Source organism: Chroicocephalus ridibundus, chromosome 15 (assembly GCF_963924245.1).
Source record: "Chroicocephalus ridibundus chromosome 15, bChrRid1.1, whole genome shotgun sequence".
NCBI lineage: Eukaryota > Metazoa > Chordata > Aves > Charadriiformes > Laridae > Chroicocephalus > Chroicocephalus ridibundus.
The window spans coordinates 3454104-3474163 of NC_086298.1; the positions used below are offsets into that span (position 1 = coordinate 3454104).

Sequence of the window (20060 nt, forward strand, 5' to 3'; positions counted from 1 at the left end):
AAAGCTCAGAAATGCAACAATCGAAGGATTGCAATTAAAAATAATAATATTAAAAGAAAAAAACAATTTGGAAGACAGGACCTAAAGGGGAGTGATTCTCTCCCTCCTTTTTTTTCCTCCCTCCTGATTTTGAAGTCTTTTAGTGATATTTCCTATGCACGGACACTTTTTACACCCTGTGACTATATCAACAATATCTGACCTTGGCTAACAGCTGGCACTTCACAGTAAGTCTTTCTGGCAGAGCTGAGCATCTCTGCTCTGACCAAAAGCGCCTTCTTTCCAGTGACCACGAAGGAGGAGGCAGAAACATCTGCTCTGTTTGAAAAGTGCAACTTCGAAGTAGGGCAGAGAGACTGGATTAAAACAAAAGATCTTTTATTGTCTTCGACCGAAGAGTATGATACAGAGGAACTACACAGAGGTTTCATTCATATAAAAAAAGAGCACCCTTTATTTACACAAATGTTCAAAGTCGCCAATAGTACCTAACAACAACTCTGTATTTTCTTTGTATTCTTTTGTTAGTTGTTCCCACCTAGATGGAGCAAGCATTGGTCAGTAACGCGTAGAAAAACATGTAAGAAGCTTTTGGGCAGGAAAAAAAAAGAAATATATTCTGTAATAAACCAAATCCTTATGGGCGTTCCACTGTAACAAACCCAGCAGAATACTTACAACCAATCACTGGCATAAGGAACAGTTTTCGGTACTGGCTCAGCAGCCTAATCATTCTCAGCCTTTCTTTTACTTCCCCGTCTGAGTAAATACACCCTGGACATGCACAAACTCAACATGTATGAAAAAAAGGTAAGAATTTATTTAAAAGTAATTGTGCTTTTATTTATAAAAAAAAAAATTTACAATCAGACACTGTCCTGCTGTGTTTCCAAAAGCATGGTTCTCTTAAAAATGACAAAAATTTAGCTTATTATTATTATCATTATTATTATTACTTTGTCATTATATTAATAATATTAATCTTATGCTTAAGTTTAAAAACATACTGCTTTCCCCTTCCCATTCCCTCCTTCTCTGTGGTACTTGATATATATAAAAAAAGGCTTTCCAACAACCAAAGCATTTCAATTGTAACTAATAATAATAATAATGATAATTAATCGTACACATTTCTGTGTGTAAAATATGGCTGGTTCTAAAACAAACTACCAATGTACAAAACTGTTCTCCCTCCCCTACCCGGGGTCACCCAAGAGATAGTCAGACTGTGGAAGAACTTTATCCCAGAGGCTTTCTGAGAAAATAAAAATTAATAAAACAACATAGAACCCTTGAGATCGTTGTCTTTGGTGCGGAGGACATTACTGACGGGCAGCCGGAGCTGCTCTGCTGAAAATGCTGGGACACTTAAGGCTTGACGTTTGGATTGTTGCAGAAGCCTCTGTTGGGCCAAGGGTCACCAATGCTTTGGTACGACTACCAGCTCCTCACACCCCACCACCCCAGTGATGCCAGAGGATCCCCCCCACGCCCCCACTCTACATCCCACCCCCCCGTCACCCTGCCTGTAGCCCCTTCACCACCTCAGGGGCTTTACGCTCGCTTTCGTCTTCCTTCCAGATTTCGGAAGCTGGAGGGTCTCAGCTTCATCTCTGCAAACTGGATGGAATATTCATGGCCCTTCCAGTGGAACCAGTTAACACCCTGCAAAGACAAAGATGAAGTGTGGGAGGTCACACAGTCGCTTCTTCTCCTGTTGTCAGCCTTTACTGCTCTCGTTTCAGACTGCAGGCTGTTTTCTAACTTGGGAACAGAGGCACAACAAAGTAGAGGGGCTTTGGGAACCACCTGGCTCTGGCCACTAGCATGCACAACCCCTACAAACCATGCTGTCCCCCAGAGCTGTCACTCTTTGCCTGGCTTTCATGGCAGGAAGGACATTTTGTTGAAAACTCTAACTGTTCCCTGCACACTTGGGATATTCCCTTGGAAAATCATACAAAACCATCAATATTTCACCAGCTGACATTAAATTCTTGTTTTGTGAGCAACTGCCCCTATCTTTCCCTAGATCCTTTGGTCTGGAGGGTGTGCTTGGTCAGTGCTCTGATGTCTGGATAGCTGAACCACCAGACGGATGGATCCATAATTGCAATTGACCTTCTTCTAATGCATTACAGAAGCGTTCAAACACCAAACTCACCTGACTGTGGCTGTTGTCACCATATCTGCCCATCAGATTGACTCGGTGACAATTCTTGTACCAGAATGCACCCTTGTATGACAAAGCACAGTTGGTGATAGCAGAATCGTTGTCCTTGTCAAAGGTGGAGAAGGACCTTCCATTATGGTACGTCATGGAATCACCTGAATGGGGGAGACAAAAGAAAGAGCAAGGTCGCTCATTTGTCTGGTTTAGATTACATGGAGTGACCCTTCTGCAGAAAATGTTTGGACTGTGCCATGCACCATCTGTAAAACCTGGCTGTGTATTTAAGTTTTTAAAAAATGACTTGTTTTAATACAGAAGAAGTACCCGATTTTTGTTGGTGGTACAAGTCAAAATAGGTAGCCTCTAATCCCCAACTTGTTAACTGTTTTTTTATTCATCTCATTTTCTGCAGTTCTTGCTGAAAGCTGGATTTTGGCCCTGTAAAGAAGGCAGTATGGACAAACCAAGCCTAAAGAGACCTCCACAAGGAGTGAATCAAGAGCAAAGGAGTCTCCAACACTTAGCTGCTCCATGCAGTAAAGCCACCCATCTTCTTTAGCTGGAAACAGGCAGAGAGAGATGTCTGCCTTCCATTGACTTCCCACTCCCAGGGCCTGGGTGCTGATTTACAGATGGGTGCAATAGGAGCAGCTTTCCGTGTATGCCTGAAGCAGAGCTCGCATTCGTGCCTTAGGATCTGTGTTGCTCCATCGATTAATCTTAGACCTGATTTCTTAGGAAGAGGAAGTAGCAGGATTGAATCCTACTAGCTGTAGCAACTACTACTGCTCTGCATCGTTGTGTTTGCCTTCATTAGACATTATTTCTACTGTTGCTGCCTATCCTTTGTATCCCTATCGGCTGTGGATAAAGTTCATGTGATGGTCACAGGGCAGAGTCCATACACACACATCTCAGTCTGGTCTGTTCTATGCACCTTGCAGCATGAAAAGTATCTCCTTTTAAGCCATCCGGTGGAGCTGGATTTATCTCTGTCCTCTGAAGCCCTGACTCTATAAAGGCTGCAGGGTTCGCCCCAGTATGATTACAAAAGGCAGGTGATTTGTTCAGCAAAATTACAAATCATGTTATAGCAGGACTCTGCTGCATATTCCGCTGACAAGAGATGAGGCTGTGCCAAGCTATTATTAGCTGTATAAATGACAGTCAAGCATTGGCCAAATAAGATATATGGCTGTTTAATATACTTGTTTATATTCTGTCATAAGCATGCCATAAAATGTGGCACCTAAATGACTGGAGGATTTAAAACGGAAACATAAAATATATTGGTATGTTCATATTTTCAAACACCTGACATACAAGAGGTACCTGCTGTGATGATAATCTGCAACATTCGCATACTGTTACCTTGAGCCAACTGGGAGGAAATTGCAAATCAGAAGGAAAAAAAAATATATTCCGTCTCACCTGCTGTGCCACTGTACCCATCCACTCTTAGCCGGTATCTGCTCTTCGCATCTCCAACGCTGAACCTGTCGTAGACAGCATAAGCCGTCTCACCTTTGTCCCCCAGATCCACACGCAGCTCGTACTGGCCCTGAGAAGTGATTTTGTGGAGGTTCTCCAGACCTGTGGAAATAAATGAACAATCCAATTGTCTCCCCTACCATAAAGGAGGTCATACTGGCCTGGATAGATGCACCAGGGCATAAACACCGGTGAGGAAAGTGAGCTATTTCAGCTGTAGGGTAATATCAGCACAAGAACAAATAGATAAAAACAGGGTGATTGAGAGACTTCCCCCCTTTAAATCACAGGAGCAGGTAGCCCTTTGGGAAAAGTAATCAAAGTTGTGCTGTGTGTTCATCGTTGTCTTTCATTTACAACCAGATATAATGTAGCACAGTCTTTGAAAATTTGCTTTTTACTTCTGTTTTCCTCACTTTGCTTTTGTTGCTGAGGGAGTCCTAGAAGTACAGAAGGAGAAGGCTTGCAGTTGCTTCTCAGGTTGCCTCCTGACGTCTTAGACAGCACCAGTGAGCACTGGTTTGGTACGTTTGGTGACCCAAGAAGCATGACATCTATGAACTGCAACTGGAGGGACTGGCTTGGACCTGGCCATTTCAACCTCCCTCGCAGCATGCTGTCCCTGGCCTCCTTCATGCAGATTATGTTCCCGTTTACAGATACCCTTGCCAACTACACGGAGGCTTCAAAGTGGCTCCCAGTCTTTCGGGCTTTGTGTTTTCTTTTTTAAAGAAGACAAATTCTTGCCATTTACCTATCCAGAATTCATCCGTAGGATCTCCAAAACCAGCCACATAAGTCTTCCAGTTCCTGTAGAAATCCTCCTTTCCATTTTGACGCCTCAGGAACACCTACAAACACCACACGGAAGAATTGTTATCAACAGACCGCCTTCGACAGACAGGGCACTAGCAATGTAGCTTTTACAAATGCAGAGGTTGGCATTGCTGCTCCCCTGCCCTCACCACCCAAAGCAGCAATCTCACTGCAATTATTTAATTGTCCCAACTCTGTTGAATGCTCCTTGCTTTATTTAAGTCTCTACTTCATCTACTGGGTTCCCAGGCTCCCCTGAGGGACGTGGCCATTTAGTTCCTGCTCTCTGCTGTTTTAACCGCCCCTTGCAGTTCTGTATTGCTCAGCCAAGACTTTCTACACCCTCTAGTCTCCTAGCCACGCATTTCTCCAGCTCCTCCTTCCTTTCTGTGCCCTGGGTCCCTTTGACATGTTCAGATTTGAGGACATCAGTACAGAGAGCTGGCATTTTTATTGCTATTCATTTGTTGTCTGAGTGGGATGTGTCTCTTCTATAATGGCCTGGGAAGCCTGACAAGCCACCACGTGATATGGCTGCTGAACAAATGCTTTCTCTGGCCTATACCTTCACTGTCTCTCCGATTCAAACAGAGTCATTCCACCCTCCTCTCACCTAATTAGCTATTTAGAAGGTACGTATCTGATCTAAGACAGTCATATCAGTACCCACTACAGCCAGTGGAGAGAGATCAGTGCTTTTTCTAGGAGCTGAAATCACAGATGTGACCCATCCTTTGGAGACATGTCTCTCTCCTCAAACTACAGAAAGAGCTGGTAGCCTTGTTCTAGGCACCTAGGTGTCCTATGCGAGATAAAATTCCCCAAATTTATAGACAAGTCAGCCCTACTCTTATAACAAAGCACTAGGGGGGATGTCATACATGACCAGGGACGGGATCTGCTACCCCAGCTCGTAGCACAGGCAGATGTGCATGAGGGTGGTGGGGGCCCTCTCCCTCTTACTCACAATCCATCCGCCCCCATCCTCGCCCATGTCACAGAAGACTTGCAGAGGCTGAGCCTTGTCCCCATTCAGGTAAACCGTGTAGAGCCCAGAGGTGGTTTCTCCATTCAGGAGAGCCTGGGAGCAGTCTTTAGGGTAAGGATAGAGAAGACCAGCTGCACACACAAAAAAAGAGAAAGCAGTCCTTAAGAAATCAGCAGTTACAAGGAACTTGTCGAATACAGATGACACATGAAAATCTGTTCTGGGTCAATGGCATCACCAGGTACAGAACCCAGGAACAGGCTTGTAATCGCCATCCTACATCAAAAAGATTCAAAGTAAACAGCAGATAATGCAAATTTTTCTTTTGAATACACTTTTGCACATCTGTCTATACCTTTGGAAGTGCTGTGAATGTCAGATAACTACTCCCTGCTATGATCGCAGTGCATCCCCCAGCTTAATATCTGAATGGCATGAGCTCTGTTTACAGCAACTTTTGGGTAAAACCAAATTTACCAATCTCTGGTTATGTGACAGAAAAGGGATGGGGGAAATAGAAAGACAGGACTACAACCAAAATTAAATAAATTGGGAATATTTTGCTAGCAAGTATAATATTAAATATGGTATAAAACTAGGCTTTTAAAAAAGAAAGCAAACAATAATAGTTGAAACTACAGGGAAATATTATTAAGCATTTCTTTCTGACAGCAAGCTAATAGCATCATTGCAGTCAGAACAATTTTCTAACCCCTAAAAAAGCTTTTCTTTTTTTCTTTTTAAATTCACTTCAGCCATTAACTTTTTCAGCCAGTGGTCTAATAAAGGGATGTTCTAGGTGTGTCCACAGGAGAGTTTTTAACTGTGGCTGCTGCTCCCTTTCCAGCGTGTAACACGTCCCTGCCTGTGCCTCAGCTACAGAGAATTTGCATCAGCTTTGGGATTAGGAGAAGAGTGGCTGTCTGCAGAGAGCGACTTCAGTGTTTCCCTCTCACTAAATAGCACACAAACGCATGTTTAGAGTTAAGGCCAGGCTTAAGCATCTGCCTGAACTGTGTTCGTATGGGTGAAGGCATTATTGGGGCCAGTTCTGTTTAACATCTTTATCAATGATCTGGAGGGGATTGAGTGCACCCTCAGTAAGTTTGCAGAGGACACCAAGTTAGGTGGGAGTGTCGACCTGCTTGAGGGTAGGATGGCTCTGCAGAGGGATCTGGACAGGCTGGATCAATGGGCCGAGGCCAACAGTATGAGGTTCAACAAGGCCAAGTGCTGGGTCCTGCACTTGGGTCACACCAACCCCATGCAGCGCTCCAAGCCTGGGGGCGAGTGGCTGGAGAGCTGCCTGGCAGAAAAGGACCTGGAGGTGTTGGTCAACTGTGGGCTGAATATGGCCAGCAGTGTGCCCAGGTGGCCAAGAAGGCCAACAGCATCCTGGCCTGTGCCAGGAACAGTGAGGTGAGTAGGACTAGGGAAGTGACCGTCCCCCTGTACTGGGCACGGGTGAGGCCCCACCTCGAGGGCTGTGTCCAGTTTTGGGCCCCTCACCATAAAAAAGACATTGAGGGGCTGGAGCGCGTCCAGAGAAGGGCAACGGAGCTGGTGAGGGGTCTGGAGCACAAGCCTTGTGAGGAGCGGCTGAGGGAGCTGGGGGTGTTCAGCCTGGAGAAGAGGAGGCTGAGGGGAGACCTTCTCGCTCTCTACAAGCCCTGAAAGGAGGGGGTAGCCAGGGGGGTCGGTCTCTGCTCCCAAGGAACAGGCCATGGGACAGGAGAAAACAGCCTCAAGTTGCACCTTGGAAGGTTTAGATTGGATTTTAGGAAAAATTTTTTACACTGAAAGGGTTATTAAAGCATTGGAGCAGGCTGCCCAGGGCAGTGGTGGAATCACCATCCCTGGAGGTGTTTAACAGACGGGCAGACACAGAGCTCAGAGATATGGGCTAGTGATGGGTTTTGTCAGAGTTAGGTTGATGGTTGGACTCGATCTGAAAGGTCCCTTCCAACCTAGGCAATTTTATGGTTCTATGATTCTCATTCAGTCCCTGCTTATGGTCAATTTGCCAAACGTCTCTTAAATACACTCAGATTTAATTCTTCTCCTATTTCTGGTTGTGGATTGTCGCTTGTTGGTGGAGTTCATCCTGCTCTACACAAGGAGTGACTGTGAGCAGACTGGGGGCTGTGTGCCTTTTATTAGCACTTCTGTGAGTCCTTGGGCTGAAGTTGGCACAAGCGGCAGAAGGGAGAATGGAAACGGCTGAAGGTCCTGCTGGGTCTGAAAAGCTGGAAACCGTGAAAAGTAAGACAAATGACAGGCAAGGTTTCACAGTTACTACTGAACAACAACTTTTTTTTTAATGTCAGCTGTGAAGTGACCTTCAGAGAACCCAATCTATTTTTGCATTCAGCTCGCTGGAGAGCTGTCCTGTTAGAGCCGGGACAGACATGCCGTGTGGATTTGAGAAAACCTATCTCAGAAAGAGGAGAAAAAAACCTGCCCAGAAATTCATCTCCTCAGACCACTGAACTGATTTGTGTGTGTGGTTTGCTTCACTTCAACTTAAAATGCTGACTTGTTTTAACAGCTTGTTGTGCATCGATACAGGGTGTCAGTGTGGATTTTAAAGGGTTGATACTTTACACCGGAAAGGCAGGATGTTTCGTCAGGGGACTATAGAGGTGGTGTGGATGGATATAAAGAAAAGATTTTCATCCTGCCAGTCCAGGGAAAGCAGATGACACTACAGCTCAGGGGGGAACAGGGACTTCTGCACTGATACTAGAAGCAAATGAAGTACATACTGACAATCGGATTAAAAATCTTCTTTGAGGTCTGTGTCTGCTTATTGCAGAGCTCAGCTCTGTCCCGAGAGCAGTAACTTATATGTTATTTCAGCTAAGCATGTGCTCAGAAGTCCTTACTTGTGGTGAAAATAGTCTGGATCGTTTTGCTCTTCAGGGATCCATTCAGTGCCTGGAGTTTCACGGTGTACTGGGTGGATGGGCTCAGCTCTGCCAGGCTGTAGGAAGTTGTCTCAGGCTTTAGGACGACTTCCTATGGAGAGGAGAAATAATACAGGGCAATCTCAGTGAGAAAGTCACAATGACCAGAACTGTTACATATCGGTTTGTCACATTATTTTTTGTGGTAATTATTTATGGTATTTTTTAACCATATAAATTATTTAATACAAAACTGTTCCCCTAAGATTTTTTCAAGCTAACTTTCTTTGCAAGTTCAAGAAAAGTTGCCTGCAAATGAATGTTTACCATCATAATGTATAAGCTGTGTGGTTCAAAAGCAAGTCAGCACAAATGTTTACGTGCCTTGAACATACACATTGTATAGATGTCTCTGGGAAACTCATAAAATTGAGAAGAATCACCCTTTAGGACAAGGAAATGACACACTCCAGTCTTCAAAAGGCTGGTTTTCTGTATCTTTAAAAGACAGATTTTCAGTATGCTTAGGGAATTTGCCCTCTTGAAAATCAGAGCCCTTTCTGATGTACCAGGCTGGGCCTCCAAAATTGTCTGCCGTTTTTCCTGGGATTCACCTCATTCATATTTAAGCATCTAGTGTCATTGAGTTATGTAGGAACATAATAAAATTATTAGAGAGCAAGAGGCACTTTCAGAGGCGATTCATCCTGCCTTAGACGCCTTACTTGCACAGGGATGGATTCTCCTGAGTTTTGAAAGGGGAATCCCATTCTTGAGGGCGTGTGAGTTTATCCCATGATACAGGTTTGGAATGAGGGAAAACTTGCTTTGTGCTTTTATCCGTATTGTGGGGAGATGACTGTCAAACTTCAGTCTGCAATTGAGCTTCTATAATATAATATAGGAAAGTACTTCAGCAGGTTTTAAATGCATCCGTGCTCAAGCTAACACTGAAACAGGTACTTAGTATTTTACCATGTTTAACTTAAGGCACATGATTATGTTCCATTGCTGGACACTTCAGAGCATCTCCACTGCCCGCTTTTGAGGCACAGCCCTTCTGGTTTGGTTACAAGTTCTGTACCTTGACACTGCCATCAATGGACTCGTAGATCAGGAGATAACCTGTGACAGGAGCACGTGGAGCCCTCCAAGTTATCACAGCTGTTTCTGACTGAACCTCAGTGGCACTTAAATCTCTTGGAGCATCCAGTCCTGAAGGAGACAACAGATCGATTACAGTCACATCTATATGGAGTTTAGTACACAGGCTATCCTATGGGCAGCAGATTGAAACAGGCCAGGAAAAAAACAAAACCCTTCTTCTCCCCAGAAATTTGAAATTAAAAAATATTTCAACCTAAATTTTGTGATTAAAAAAATCATTTTCCCATTGGAAGTTTTAAAATCAAGATATTTGCTTTATCTAAGTTAAGATACTGACTTGTCTCAGGTGCTTCAGTTTATAAGCACTGTATTGAACATGTCTTTTGAAACAAAACTGTCCCTTTCATTATTTCACACAAGACGACAGATCAGCATTTACATATTCCCAGGAAGCAAACCTCTGGTTCCAATAATGCCTTTTTTTCATACTTTGTCTGGCTGCAGATTCCCTTCTTCACTGTAAATGTGACACTGAATTTGTACGGCTCAGCTCTTGGATCTCTAGGTAATGCCCTGGCACACCAATAACAGTCAGGAAAATAGAAAACATCCATGATTTCATTGATGCTCACGGAAAGCCATAAGTATGAAACCAACTGGGTACCTTCAGCATTGGTACCCTAACATCATCCCCCAAAGAAGAGCTCCTGCTCCTGGCTTTGTGTGAGAATCTGTTGAATTGGTGACAGAAAGCCACCTTCTGGATCAGTCACGCTAGCCTTTCACCAGAGAAAATTTGGTACAAATTTTGATAGTAATCAAAATTCAGGTTTCTAGTGAAAAAAGCACAATGTACCGGCTGACTTTATGGTATTAGACAAACGTAAGCCAGGTGGGACTAGAAGAAATGGCAGCTCTCCCTGCAGTAAGGCGGGATATATCACCTGTAGTAAACTGGGTGGAGAGGGTCTCGCTCTTCTGCGTGTCCTTCAGCGCGTGGACACTCAGCGTATACTCAGTTGCAGGTCGAAGGCCCTTCAGGTCATACTCCACAGTGTTTCCTGATACCATCTGAGTAACTTCTGGTTCTAAGAAGAAAACACAGAAAAGAGAATGTCATTATTCAGACATGTCAGGATGTACTCAACTCCATGCTCCTCTCAGAGTTTTGGGTTTTTTTACTAGCTGGGACCAAGTGCAAAAGAATAAAAACCCAGAGCCCATCTGTCTTCTTACACCTATGGGGAGTCTAAATTACACCAGAGTCTTTTATCTAAAAGTATTAGCACTCTCTAGTGTTCATACGAATTATAACACCATCTTTTCTTTCCAAGAATATCAGTTATCCCTGTTCTTGTCTGAATTGGGAATGCCTAACTAAAATGGTCATTTTTTTAACGTTTTCAGTGAGGCACCTCCTTCAAATAAGAGCCTGCTGCCATCCTCCTGGGGTCACGTTGCAGCAGCCATTTCTGATCCCCTCTCAAAATGTGTAACACTGTCAGCACCCTGACCCATCACTAACTCTTCTTACCGTCCTCAGAAGCATAGGAGACAACGTAATTATCCACAGCAGCAATTGCTGGCTGCCAGGTTGCCAGAGCCTCCGAGTCTGTGATGTTCAACACTACTAGGCCTGACGGGCTGTCCAGAGCTGAAAGAAAGAGAATAACAGACTGAAGGAATTTGACAAACAGTCTCGGCTCTCTGCAATGCTCTGTTGTAAATATATGATATAAAATGCGCAAACACTGCTGCTTGATGCAGCTTTTACGATCCCCTTTGGAATAGTGGAGCTCTGCAGAAAAGACGTCAGTGCCTATAAAGAGACATCAAATACCTCCACTGGAACGGGAGGTCAATGCGTGAAAAGATTAAACACTGGGAACAGACATAACTAACTATGTTCTCAGATCAGTCTTGATATCATCAATCTAACCGCTCTGTCAGAGCTGACATATTTCTCTCAACACCCTCAAATCTGGACTGCTTTTTGGAACAAAGTCAGGAGACAGAGCTGGGAAAAATAACGAATGTGACGGCAACTGATAGCCACTGTGACCTTCCACCAGCTTGCCCTGCATGTTTAAAAATAAACTAATCAAACAGCCAGTCAACCATCCAAAGTGCCCACACGCCCTGCCTTGCTTCCTCATTCTATCCCTGAATTGGGATAGATATCTGCCTCCAGTACATCTGGAATGGGCTATAAATTTCATGTTATTATCCAGTATTTATCATCTTGTTCCTTGCCTCAGTTCTCTGAATACTTGTTAGCCCCCCAAAAAAGAATGAATAAATTAGACCACAGGGCGGGGTCAGCAGTAGCATGGTGGACCCTCATGTCCTGCAGGGATATTTAAAGCAGTATTGAAGAAAAACCATGAGAGAGAATGTTTTTCTGCTTAGGACACAGTCCGGGACCTGTGAGATGTGGAGTTTTGAGTCCACAACAGAAACTGGTCTGAACTGTTCATCTGAGCTGTTCCTTTGCTCCCCCATCTGTAAAATGGTATTAATTAAACTTCTGTTTGTTTCTGATTTATTAGGACTGTAAATACATGAATTGTCTCTGCCTCGTTGTAAGCTGGTTTGGCACTTAGCAAACGGGAGCCTGATCAAACTTACCCATTCTGTACTTATCTGAAATACAAAGACACAAAGAGCGGGCAAAAAACTTCCTACAGTTTGTGCAGACAGCAAAAATGGGATCACAGCAAAAATGGGATCTCTAGGGGTCATCAGCTCCAGTTCCCAAGTCTCTCCTACAGCACAGACAATGCATTTGAAAACCTTCTATTTCCTCTTTGTATATTACCTGTTTTCAGAGTCCCAGAGATGGGTTCACTTTCTTCAAAGCCTTTCACAGAGATAATACTAACGTCATAGGCTACACCTGGGACTAACTTCACCAACTTGGTCCTTGTCTTGCTTCCATCGACTGTAACAACATTTGGAGTACCTAGGACGAAGCCAAATGCCAAGGGATTAGTGACACAATACTCCAGTAAATGCTTGAAGGATGTGTTTCAAGTTAAAGACTTTATGACCAACATGGACATACTCGTACAGGAGCAGGAATTTGCCCCAGTTTGTTACAATCATCAATATCATAGATCAGCTTCAGGAAAAAATATTGCTGCCGTGACACCTAAATCTAAGACATTGGTTTGTATCCATTCCTACTGGTATGCCAACAATAAGAAAAAATTAACATTCCGGTTCAGAAAAATATAATTTTACAAATGAGATGTAAGGTGAAAACACAGCACTCCACATGGAAGTTCATACATGCGTGAGGATGCAGGTTATATCTGCTTTGTTTCCGGTAATAAGGGCTGTAAGTTTCTCCTTCACCCATCTCATTTCGAATAAAGATATAGTATATACTATTTTAAGAGGTGCTACATGTGCGGGTGAGTACTCGGGACACATACTTGTTTCAAATTCTGGGTTCATTCCAGGAAAGCACTTAGACAAGCGCCGAACTTTATGACTGTGGGTTGCTCCTTTTCTTCTGTTGGATCACTACATATTTAAATCACGTGTATGCTTACATACTATATTGTCTAAAGGCCTATATCTTTACTCTTTACTTATCTTAGTCAATAGCATGTCTTTTGTCGTCCTGACGTCTGTTTCCTTTCTGAGATATCCCTAAGTTCTGCTAAAAATCTGTTTAAGTATAGGAAGTTTTTTAAGCTGAACGCTAAAACAGAGATATAATGGATGGAATGAAACAACATTGGGGAGTGCTAAGAAAAATCACTACCTTGGAAAAATATTATAACCATGGATCGTGATTATTATTTCCAAGGGTCATCTTTTCAAATACGCGCAGCTCATAAAGTGCCTACAAAATAATGAGGCAGTCTGGAAATAAATCCTTACTTAGGAGGCTCAGTGGGAACAGATTTTTGTGAATGTGGCCCTATTAGGGCCATTCCAGCATCTAGCTCTGAGCTCGCTTACAAGACTTGTCCATGGGATGTGGGACACTATGTTCAGACAAAGGTTGGCTACTGGGATCATGTCTGTGCACTCACATTCCTGGTCAGCAGTTTGAAGAAAAAAAGAGATGATCTGTATAGGATCATCTGGGAGATGCACCGAGAGATGAATATCATCAGAACAAGCCCTTTCTGCTGTCCCTTTCACCACCCTCCTCACCGTCCCTCCTCGCAGTTACCTCCCGTGACAGGGACGTAGGAGATCCGGTAGCTCTCCACACGGGTGCGAGGGGGTGTCCAGCTGACTGTAGCAGAGTTTTCCGTGATGTCAGAGAAAGAAATTCCCTTGGGAGATCCAACAACTGTCCGTGGAGAGTAGAGAACAAACACACCACATAGAAAGAAAAGGAAAATCATTTGTTTATCAGTCTTTAGTGCTGGAACACTGATTTGTCTTATTCCGTTATCCCAAGAGCTGATGCTATCGATATTCTGTCCTAACCAACACGAATGCAGGGAACACTAAACAGTTAATGGTTTTTTCACATACTGACAGCAACAATCTGTTTGGTCTAAGTTTTCCTTTTCATTAACATTACAGTAGTTCATAGCTTAAAAATACCCCAGACACATATCTACATATCATATACAAAGAAGTAACAGAGATTTCAGTGTCATAGAGAAGTATGGAGGAATCCTTACAGGAATGCAATTCTATTACCCAAGAGTCATTGTATTTACAATCTTTTCTCTCCCAGTTTCACTTGGATGATTTTTAGACTTTCAATTTAGTCTCAACCTATGACACACAGCAATGGCAGCCTTTAGCAGTGGAGAGATGTCTCTTCCTGAGCATAAAGTCTGTACTACAGGATGCCTAAAAAAGACCTGGGCTCAGCTGCATGAGTCAAGGGTCCATCCTCTCAAGCACTGACCGCCTGTTAACTTCTGTTGGCTTCAAACTTGAAGTGAGAAGATTTTCTTCTTGGAATTTCTGTCTGAGACCATGATTTTTCTTAGGCACATTCAAAGCACATTCATCCAGAGGACATCCCAGTACTTGTGGTTCCACTGCAGCTCTTTGTCACACAACCCAGCCTTTCCCCATGTAAACCTGAGCGCTACATTTGCCCAAACAAGTTAAATCAGTAAGCCGGGCAAACAAAGCCAACTTTTGCCAAAATGACCCAATCTTAAAATGCAAACCAACAGGTATCTGAAACATTCCAGTTTAAGGCTTAATTAAGCTATTGCAAAACAAGCATGGAAAGGGCTTCTGGGAGGACATGGTAAAGAGACCTGCCACTTCAAAGTTTACATTGAGCATCTCACTTCCAATTTGCTTTTTTTGACTGTAACCAAAACAACCCTGACACGTGTTAAAAAAATAAACAGCCTACACAGAGTAGGCTATTAGCACAAGGAGGAGAGATACCAAACATCAGCCACATTAAGAGCGGTGGAGACAGGCTGAGGGCAGGGGAAGGGGGGCGAGAGGAGAAAAAAAGTGACTGTGCTTGAAATAGCTCGGAAAGAACGCGTCTGCGGGAAAGAAGTCAGAGGGCTGTTTGTTCCATGTGTCCCCAAAGTTGTAGCAGCAATGCACTAAATCAACTGAAAGGCAAGGAAAGAAAAACAACTGAGCTCTCAAGGGAAATGTAAATTATTTCTCTGGAGCTCACTAGACATGTTGGGTTTGCGGGGTTTGCTCACATGGAAAAGCCAAAGAAAGAAAGAAAAGAATTAAAGATAATGAAGAAAGCAAGGTGGGGTTAACAAAGCTGCACCACACGCAAAGTTGCTACTGATTTAGGTACAGTCTGAAGGAAACAGAAGAGCATAAAAAAACCCCTGGGAACGAGAGACAAGTGAAAATGACATTGATTTTGTTTCACGTTGTAGGTGCTCTTAATGACTAACGAAAAGTGCTAGTGATGACTCTGGAGACCAAAAAGAAGGACCAGCACTCAGTTTTCATACCCACAGAGAATTTCAGCCTTTCCCAGAAAATGAAGTACCCAATCCATCCCACCTGGACTCTGCTGTGCAGATTCCCATGGGCTTCACGCTTCTTTTCCTGTACCAGGTGAACTGCTGCATAACAAACAGTAGTAAGGATAGCCTTGACTACGTGAGAGTTCCACAATCCCAACTACCCCAACTGCGGCTACTTTCCTGGGAGCAAACCTGGCCAAGAAAGTGTAACAGACCACCAGAGCGAGCATCAGTCCTGAAATGAGTCATGGACGTGTAAGAGAGGGGTACCTTTGAGCACAGGGAAATGAAAAAGGAGCAAGTGAAACCATCACCTCGAGCTACCTGGAAGCTAAAATTAAGCAGGCATAAAAAATGGCCAGCATGCTTCTGTATTGTCACTTATAAAAAAACCTCAGTTCATATGTTGGGTAAATACAGGTAATTTAGCATTATCCTCCAGCATCATTCCCCATTAGTTCTATGAGAGATGGAAAATTTTTTTGTGAGGTTGCTAAGGCACCCATGATACCTGAGTAGCTGCATTTCTTTGGGGATTGTTTTGCTAAAAAATTGTTCTTTCGTTACTAATAGACTATAGGAGTATGTTCACAGGCTTTCTTCTCTTAAGCAACAAGAAGCACCAGGTTGCATTTATCACATATAAAGAGCACGTGAAGAGTTTTGTGATCCTCTCAGATGAAAAATGCTGTCACAGTGTGGCAAAACACCATTAGAAGAACCGGAAAGTAGCAGCATGAGACCCACACTTCCTACCAAGGATATTAAGTGGCACGCAGCGTGTTGTGGTCCCTCAGGGAGGGCTGAATTGCACCTTAGTGGACAATATATAGATGCATTTCCAAAAGACACCAACTGTCCCTCTGAGAGCAGCAGAGGACAAACTCCCTTGTGCCAACTTGATTAGAGACTGCAGATCTGTATGATGTTGCCTTGCACTACAGTGATTTTATAATTAATGTTTTCTATCACAGCAGAATTGATGAGGGTAAAATGACCGACAAGCGCAGAGGGTAGGGAGAGTGGGTACCAGCATCACCCCAAAGAGGATAACCTTTTAACAACATTATTATCAGCAGTTCTGGGGGAAAACTACTGCTGTTCGCTTGTACGTACAAGTAAATAATGGAGGAAGAATCACTTGTGATGAGTGCGGGAAGATTTGACTTTATTGTCAACTCCCATACCCAGCGGTTGCACACCACATTACTGGTGTGATGGGAACAAGGGAGATCATCGCAGCCTCCAGGCAAGTTACCAGCTGCAGGACCAATGCAAGCTGCCTGGAGAAAATGGCAAATGCCAGTCTTGCCCTACTCATCCTTTCCATCTCCAGTCCATGGCTGTCACTAGATCAACTGCCTTGCAGACTTCCTCTTGAAAGAGAAAGAAGGAAAGGAAACCATGGAGAAGGACAAGGCATTAAAAGGTGAATGCTGCAAGATCATTCCTCCCCCTCCTTCCTCATGGCGCGTGGGTGGTTTGCTGTACAAAGATAAGAGGTCAAGCCCTCGGAGAGGATTGCTTGGCAACGCTCAAACAGATTCCCTCAGCTGCACCAGTTACACCAGTTGAGAACCTGATCCCTGAAGACTGCCTTTGAGCATTCAAGGGTATGTGCCCAGATAGGGAAGAAGTGGGAAGCTGTGAGTGATAAATACAGAGAAGGATTTTCAATATATATTATTTTCCTGCCTTCATTTCTACAGTAGTGTTTGGTTTAGGTTTGCCGGTCTGTTTGCTAGCTTTGTTCCAACTGTTATTTTACTATCTCCTCTACTAAAGCTAAAGTCTTCCTAGCTAATTTATTCCTTGCTCACTTGTAACTTGTACACGCGCCAGAACAAAGTAAGGCTGAATATAAGCCCGTCTGAGCTACCTCCCTTCAGGGATAGAAATATTTCTTTGCAACCAGACTGGAAAAGCTATAAATATACATATGTTTGTCTAATAATCAACTCCAAAAAAAGAAATTGGTTAGACGCCTTGGTGGCCCAGCTACCCAGTGTGGTATAACCTGCAGTCCGAATTATGTAGCTGGATTTTTGTGGCTCCAGCTCTATTATCAATTATCCATGGGCTATTTACATCTGACAAACATCTTTTTGGGCTATTGGCTTCAGTAGGTGACATGTGCTAAATCTCCCTGAAAGAACTGAATAAGAATGTAGTCATGAGGAAAATGATAACTCTTAGCGGTTTACCATAAATATCCTGCAAGTCAGTGAAAATGGGGACATGCTGCTAACAAGCGCAGTTGACTTTAAACATCCCCCTCCATTATGAGTCAACTCGCATGAGCCTGGAGAAAGGTGGCTTGTGATGGATGCATGTTCTGCTTCATGTAAATGTCTTGGGGAGTGTATCTATGCCCTTGCTGTTTATTCAAGGGATGTGATGGCAATCACTGGAGCTGGTCAGAAATGTGCCTTTCCATGCTAACAACCACCACTACAGACATTAAGGTGAATCATGAGGCCATGCTATTTCAGGAAAAGCTGTTGAATACTGAGTTATTGTTGTCCCTTTTCTGTGCGTTGTCTGGAACACACTGCTACAACCGAGCAAACGCCTCTTTTATGGCTTCCTCACACACTGAACTTACCTGTCCCCTTCTCGTTCCCCTACTCCCAGAATTAGACCAAACTGAAATTATTATGTTTTCATAGCAGCAAGCTCAAAACTTTTAAAAGCGAGAATTTGGGTCACAGCATATTGCTTCATTTGCTTTAGATTTAAATATGTTTCAAAATGAAACCATGATTTTGGTGGAAAAAAATGGAAAGCTTCATTCAAAAGTACCAAAATGAAATGCTTCAAATTATAAACCTTATTTTGTTTAAATTAATCTCAGGAATTCAACCTAAGCTTTGAGAACTTTTTACTTGACTAATATCTGCTTATTTTCATAGAAAAATAATATAAGAAACAACAGTCCAGTTACAAATAGCAAAAACTTCCTCCTTCTCCCTGGCACTGAGAAAATGCCAGGTGGCATTTTGTGCTGGTGGAGCATTTCTGCCAGAAAATGCTGGTGGAGACTTTTCAGAAACATATATAGTTTTAGGCTAACTTCAGACAGCAGACATTTGCAGTTATATTTACAATGTTTCTTCATTAGTCTGAAACTATGAAAGGCAAGAACTCCAGCTTTGTGGAATTGCCATGCTGCAATTGAGAATTAAGGCCTCGGTATTTTTAAAACAAAATGGCATGAATTGGCAGTCATACCTGCAGCTTTTCTTCTGGATGATTTTACCTGGGTAAGTCACTAAGTTAATTTACACCAGAGTTTTTGACACACAAGAATGAGAACATAAAGCAACTTCTGCTGAGGGAGTTCAAAGCTTTGATTTTGCAAGAAACTTAAGTTTGTTTTGAATTATTGAGCATATGTTGCTCCTGGTAAGATCAGTTAATGGTGCTTAGTCCTTTGCTGATCAAGCCATAAGCAAACTTCTCAATAGCTCTGATAAATCAAATTGTCATACCTCTTTTCTAGGGAGGTAAATTGTTGTGGAGTCCTGATATGTAATTAGTCCCAGGAAATCACTGAAAAAGGCTGATACAGACAGAATATTTCTTGACTCTCAAAGCCAGTACTTTAATTGCTAGACCATGCTGCCTAATTCCAGATCATGAAACTAATTAAATAAAACCATATTAAATAGACAGCAATGAAGCTAAGGAATCTGAGATGATTCATTATAAATAGCTACACCCTATTGAACCAGTAAGGTGGATAAGGGACATGCAGGAGACAGTCCGAACACCTCGGTAACAGCCCAAGCTGGCTACGAAAAGGAGAGATGCTGAAAAAAACAGGCATGAACTTGTTACGCTTTTCCTGCTGCAAAGACAATACCTGTGGTTGCTACTGCATTTACGGGTTGGGAACGCCGTCCACTGCTAACTCCATAGAGCTCAATTTCATATTCAGTACCCTCTTTCAGCCCTGTTATATCCTGGGTGCGCTCATGGCCTGGTACTATTAGTTCCAGTGGATCAGATTTCCTTTTGGTATCCCTGATTTTTAGAACAAAACTGTCGAAAACCCCATCATCTGCAGTCCACGACAGACGGAATCCATCTGGAGTAGCATCTGAAACCAGAAGGTTGTCGACCTCGGGTTCTGCTTCTAGAAAAGGAGAAGATAGCAGCAGGGAAAAGAAATGATTTCTTTAATCAGTTCATTAGAGACCTGCTTGAGGTCTGGATATAGCATACTGCAAGAATCCAACCACACTTCAAAGAAAGGGAAACAATCTGCCAGCTATTGAAAAAAAAAAAAAAAAAGAATATTAGCATTATATACATACTGAAGAAGATATATGTGAGTGTGTGCAGGCCCATTCAAACTTTCAGTCTTTAATAGCAAATCCACTGCAGGGACATACACCATTTGCCTCTGACATGCAAAGTTACACATGCTAACAGTAAGTTTCATGTGCATTTCTCCCTCGCTACCTATGTGAAACCTTTATATTCCATAAAAACAAGCTCTTGTTATAGAACTGCAGGCATGCCTGTAATATTGTCAGGTCTCTCTCTGTTAGGAGGACAACATAGAAGCCACTTGAAAGAGTCGTCTTCTTCATGCAAAACCCTTATTTCATGCACTTCTGTCATTCGTG

General features: G+C 43.0%; 1 protein-coding gene across 3 annotated transcripts in view; it reads right to left on the reverse strand.

Annotated features, from left to right (window-relative positions):
* Positions 1 to 367: 367 nt before the first annotated feature.
* Positions 368 to 20060, reverse strand: part of LOC134523660 (tenascin) — a 75209-nt gene continuing 55516 nt past the window's right edge. For all 3 annotated transcript variants that reach the window (XM_063352827.1, XM_063352826.1, XM_063352825.1), the window contains 12 exons: positions 19292 to 19564; positions 13671 to 13793; positions 12300 to 12443; positions 11016 to 11135; positions 10426 to 10569; positions 9459 to 9589; positions 8354 to 8486; positions 5448 to 5599; positions 4419 to 4515; positions 3605 to 3766; positions 2165 to 2328; positions 368 to 1665 (listed from right to left, as the gene is read on the reverse strand). In XM_063352827.1, coding sequence (XP_063208897.1) covers positions 1555 to 1665; positions 2165 to 2328; positions 3605 to 3766; positions 4419 to 4515; positions 5448 to 5599; positions 8354 to 8486; positions 9459 to 9589; positions 10426 to 10569; positions 11016 to 11135; positions 12300 to 12443; positions 13671 to 13793; positions 19292 to 19564 — 1754 coding nt within the window. In that variant the 3' untranslated portion in view covers positions 368 to 1554. The remainder of the gene's footprint in view (positions 1666 to 2164; positions 2329 to 3604; positions 3767 to 4418; positions 4516 to 5447; positions 5600 to 8353; positions 8487 to 9458; positions 9590 to 10425; positions 10570 to 11015; positions 11136 to 12299; positions 12444 to 13670; positions 13794 to 19291; positions 19565 to 20060) is intronic.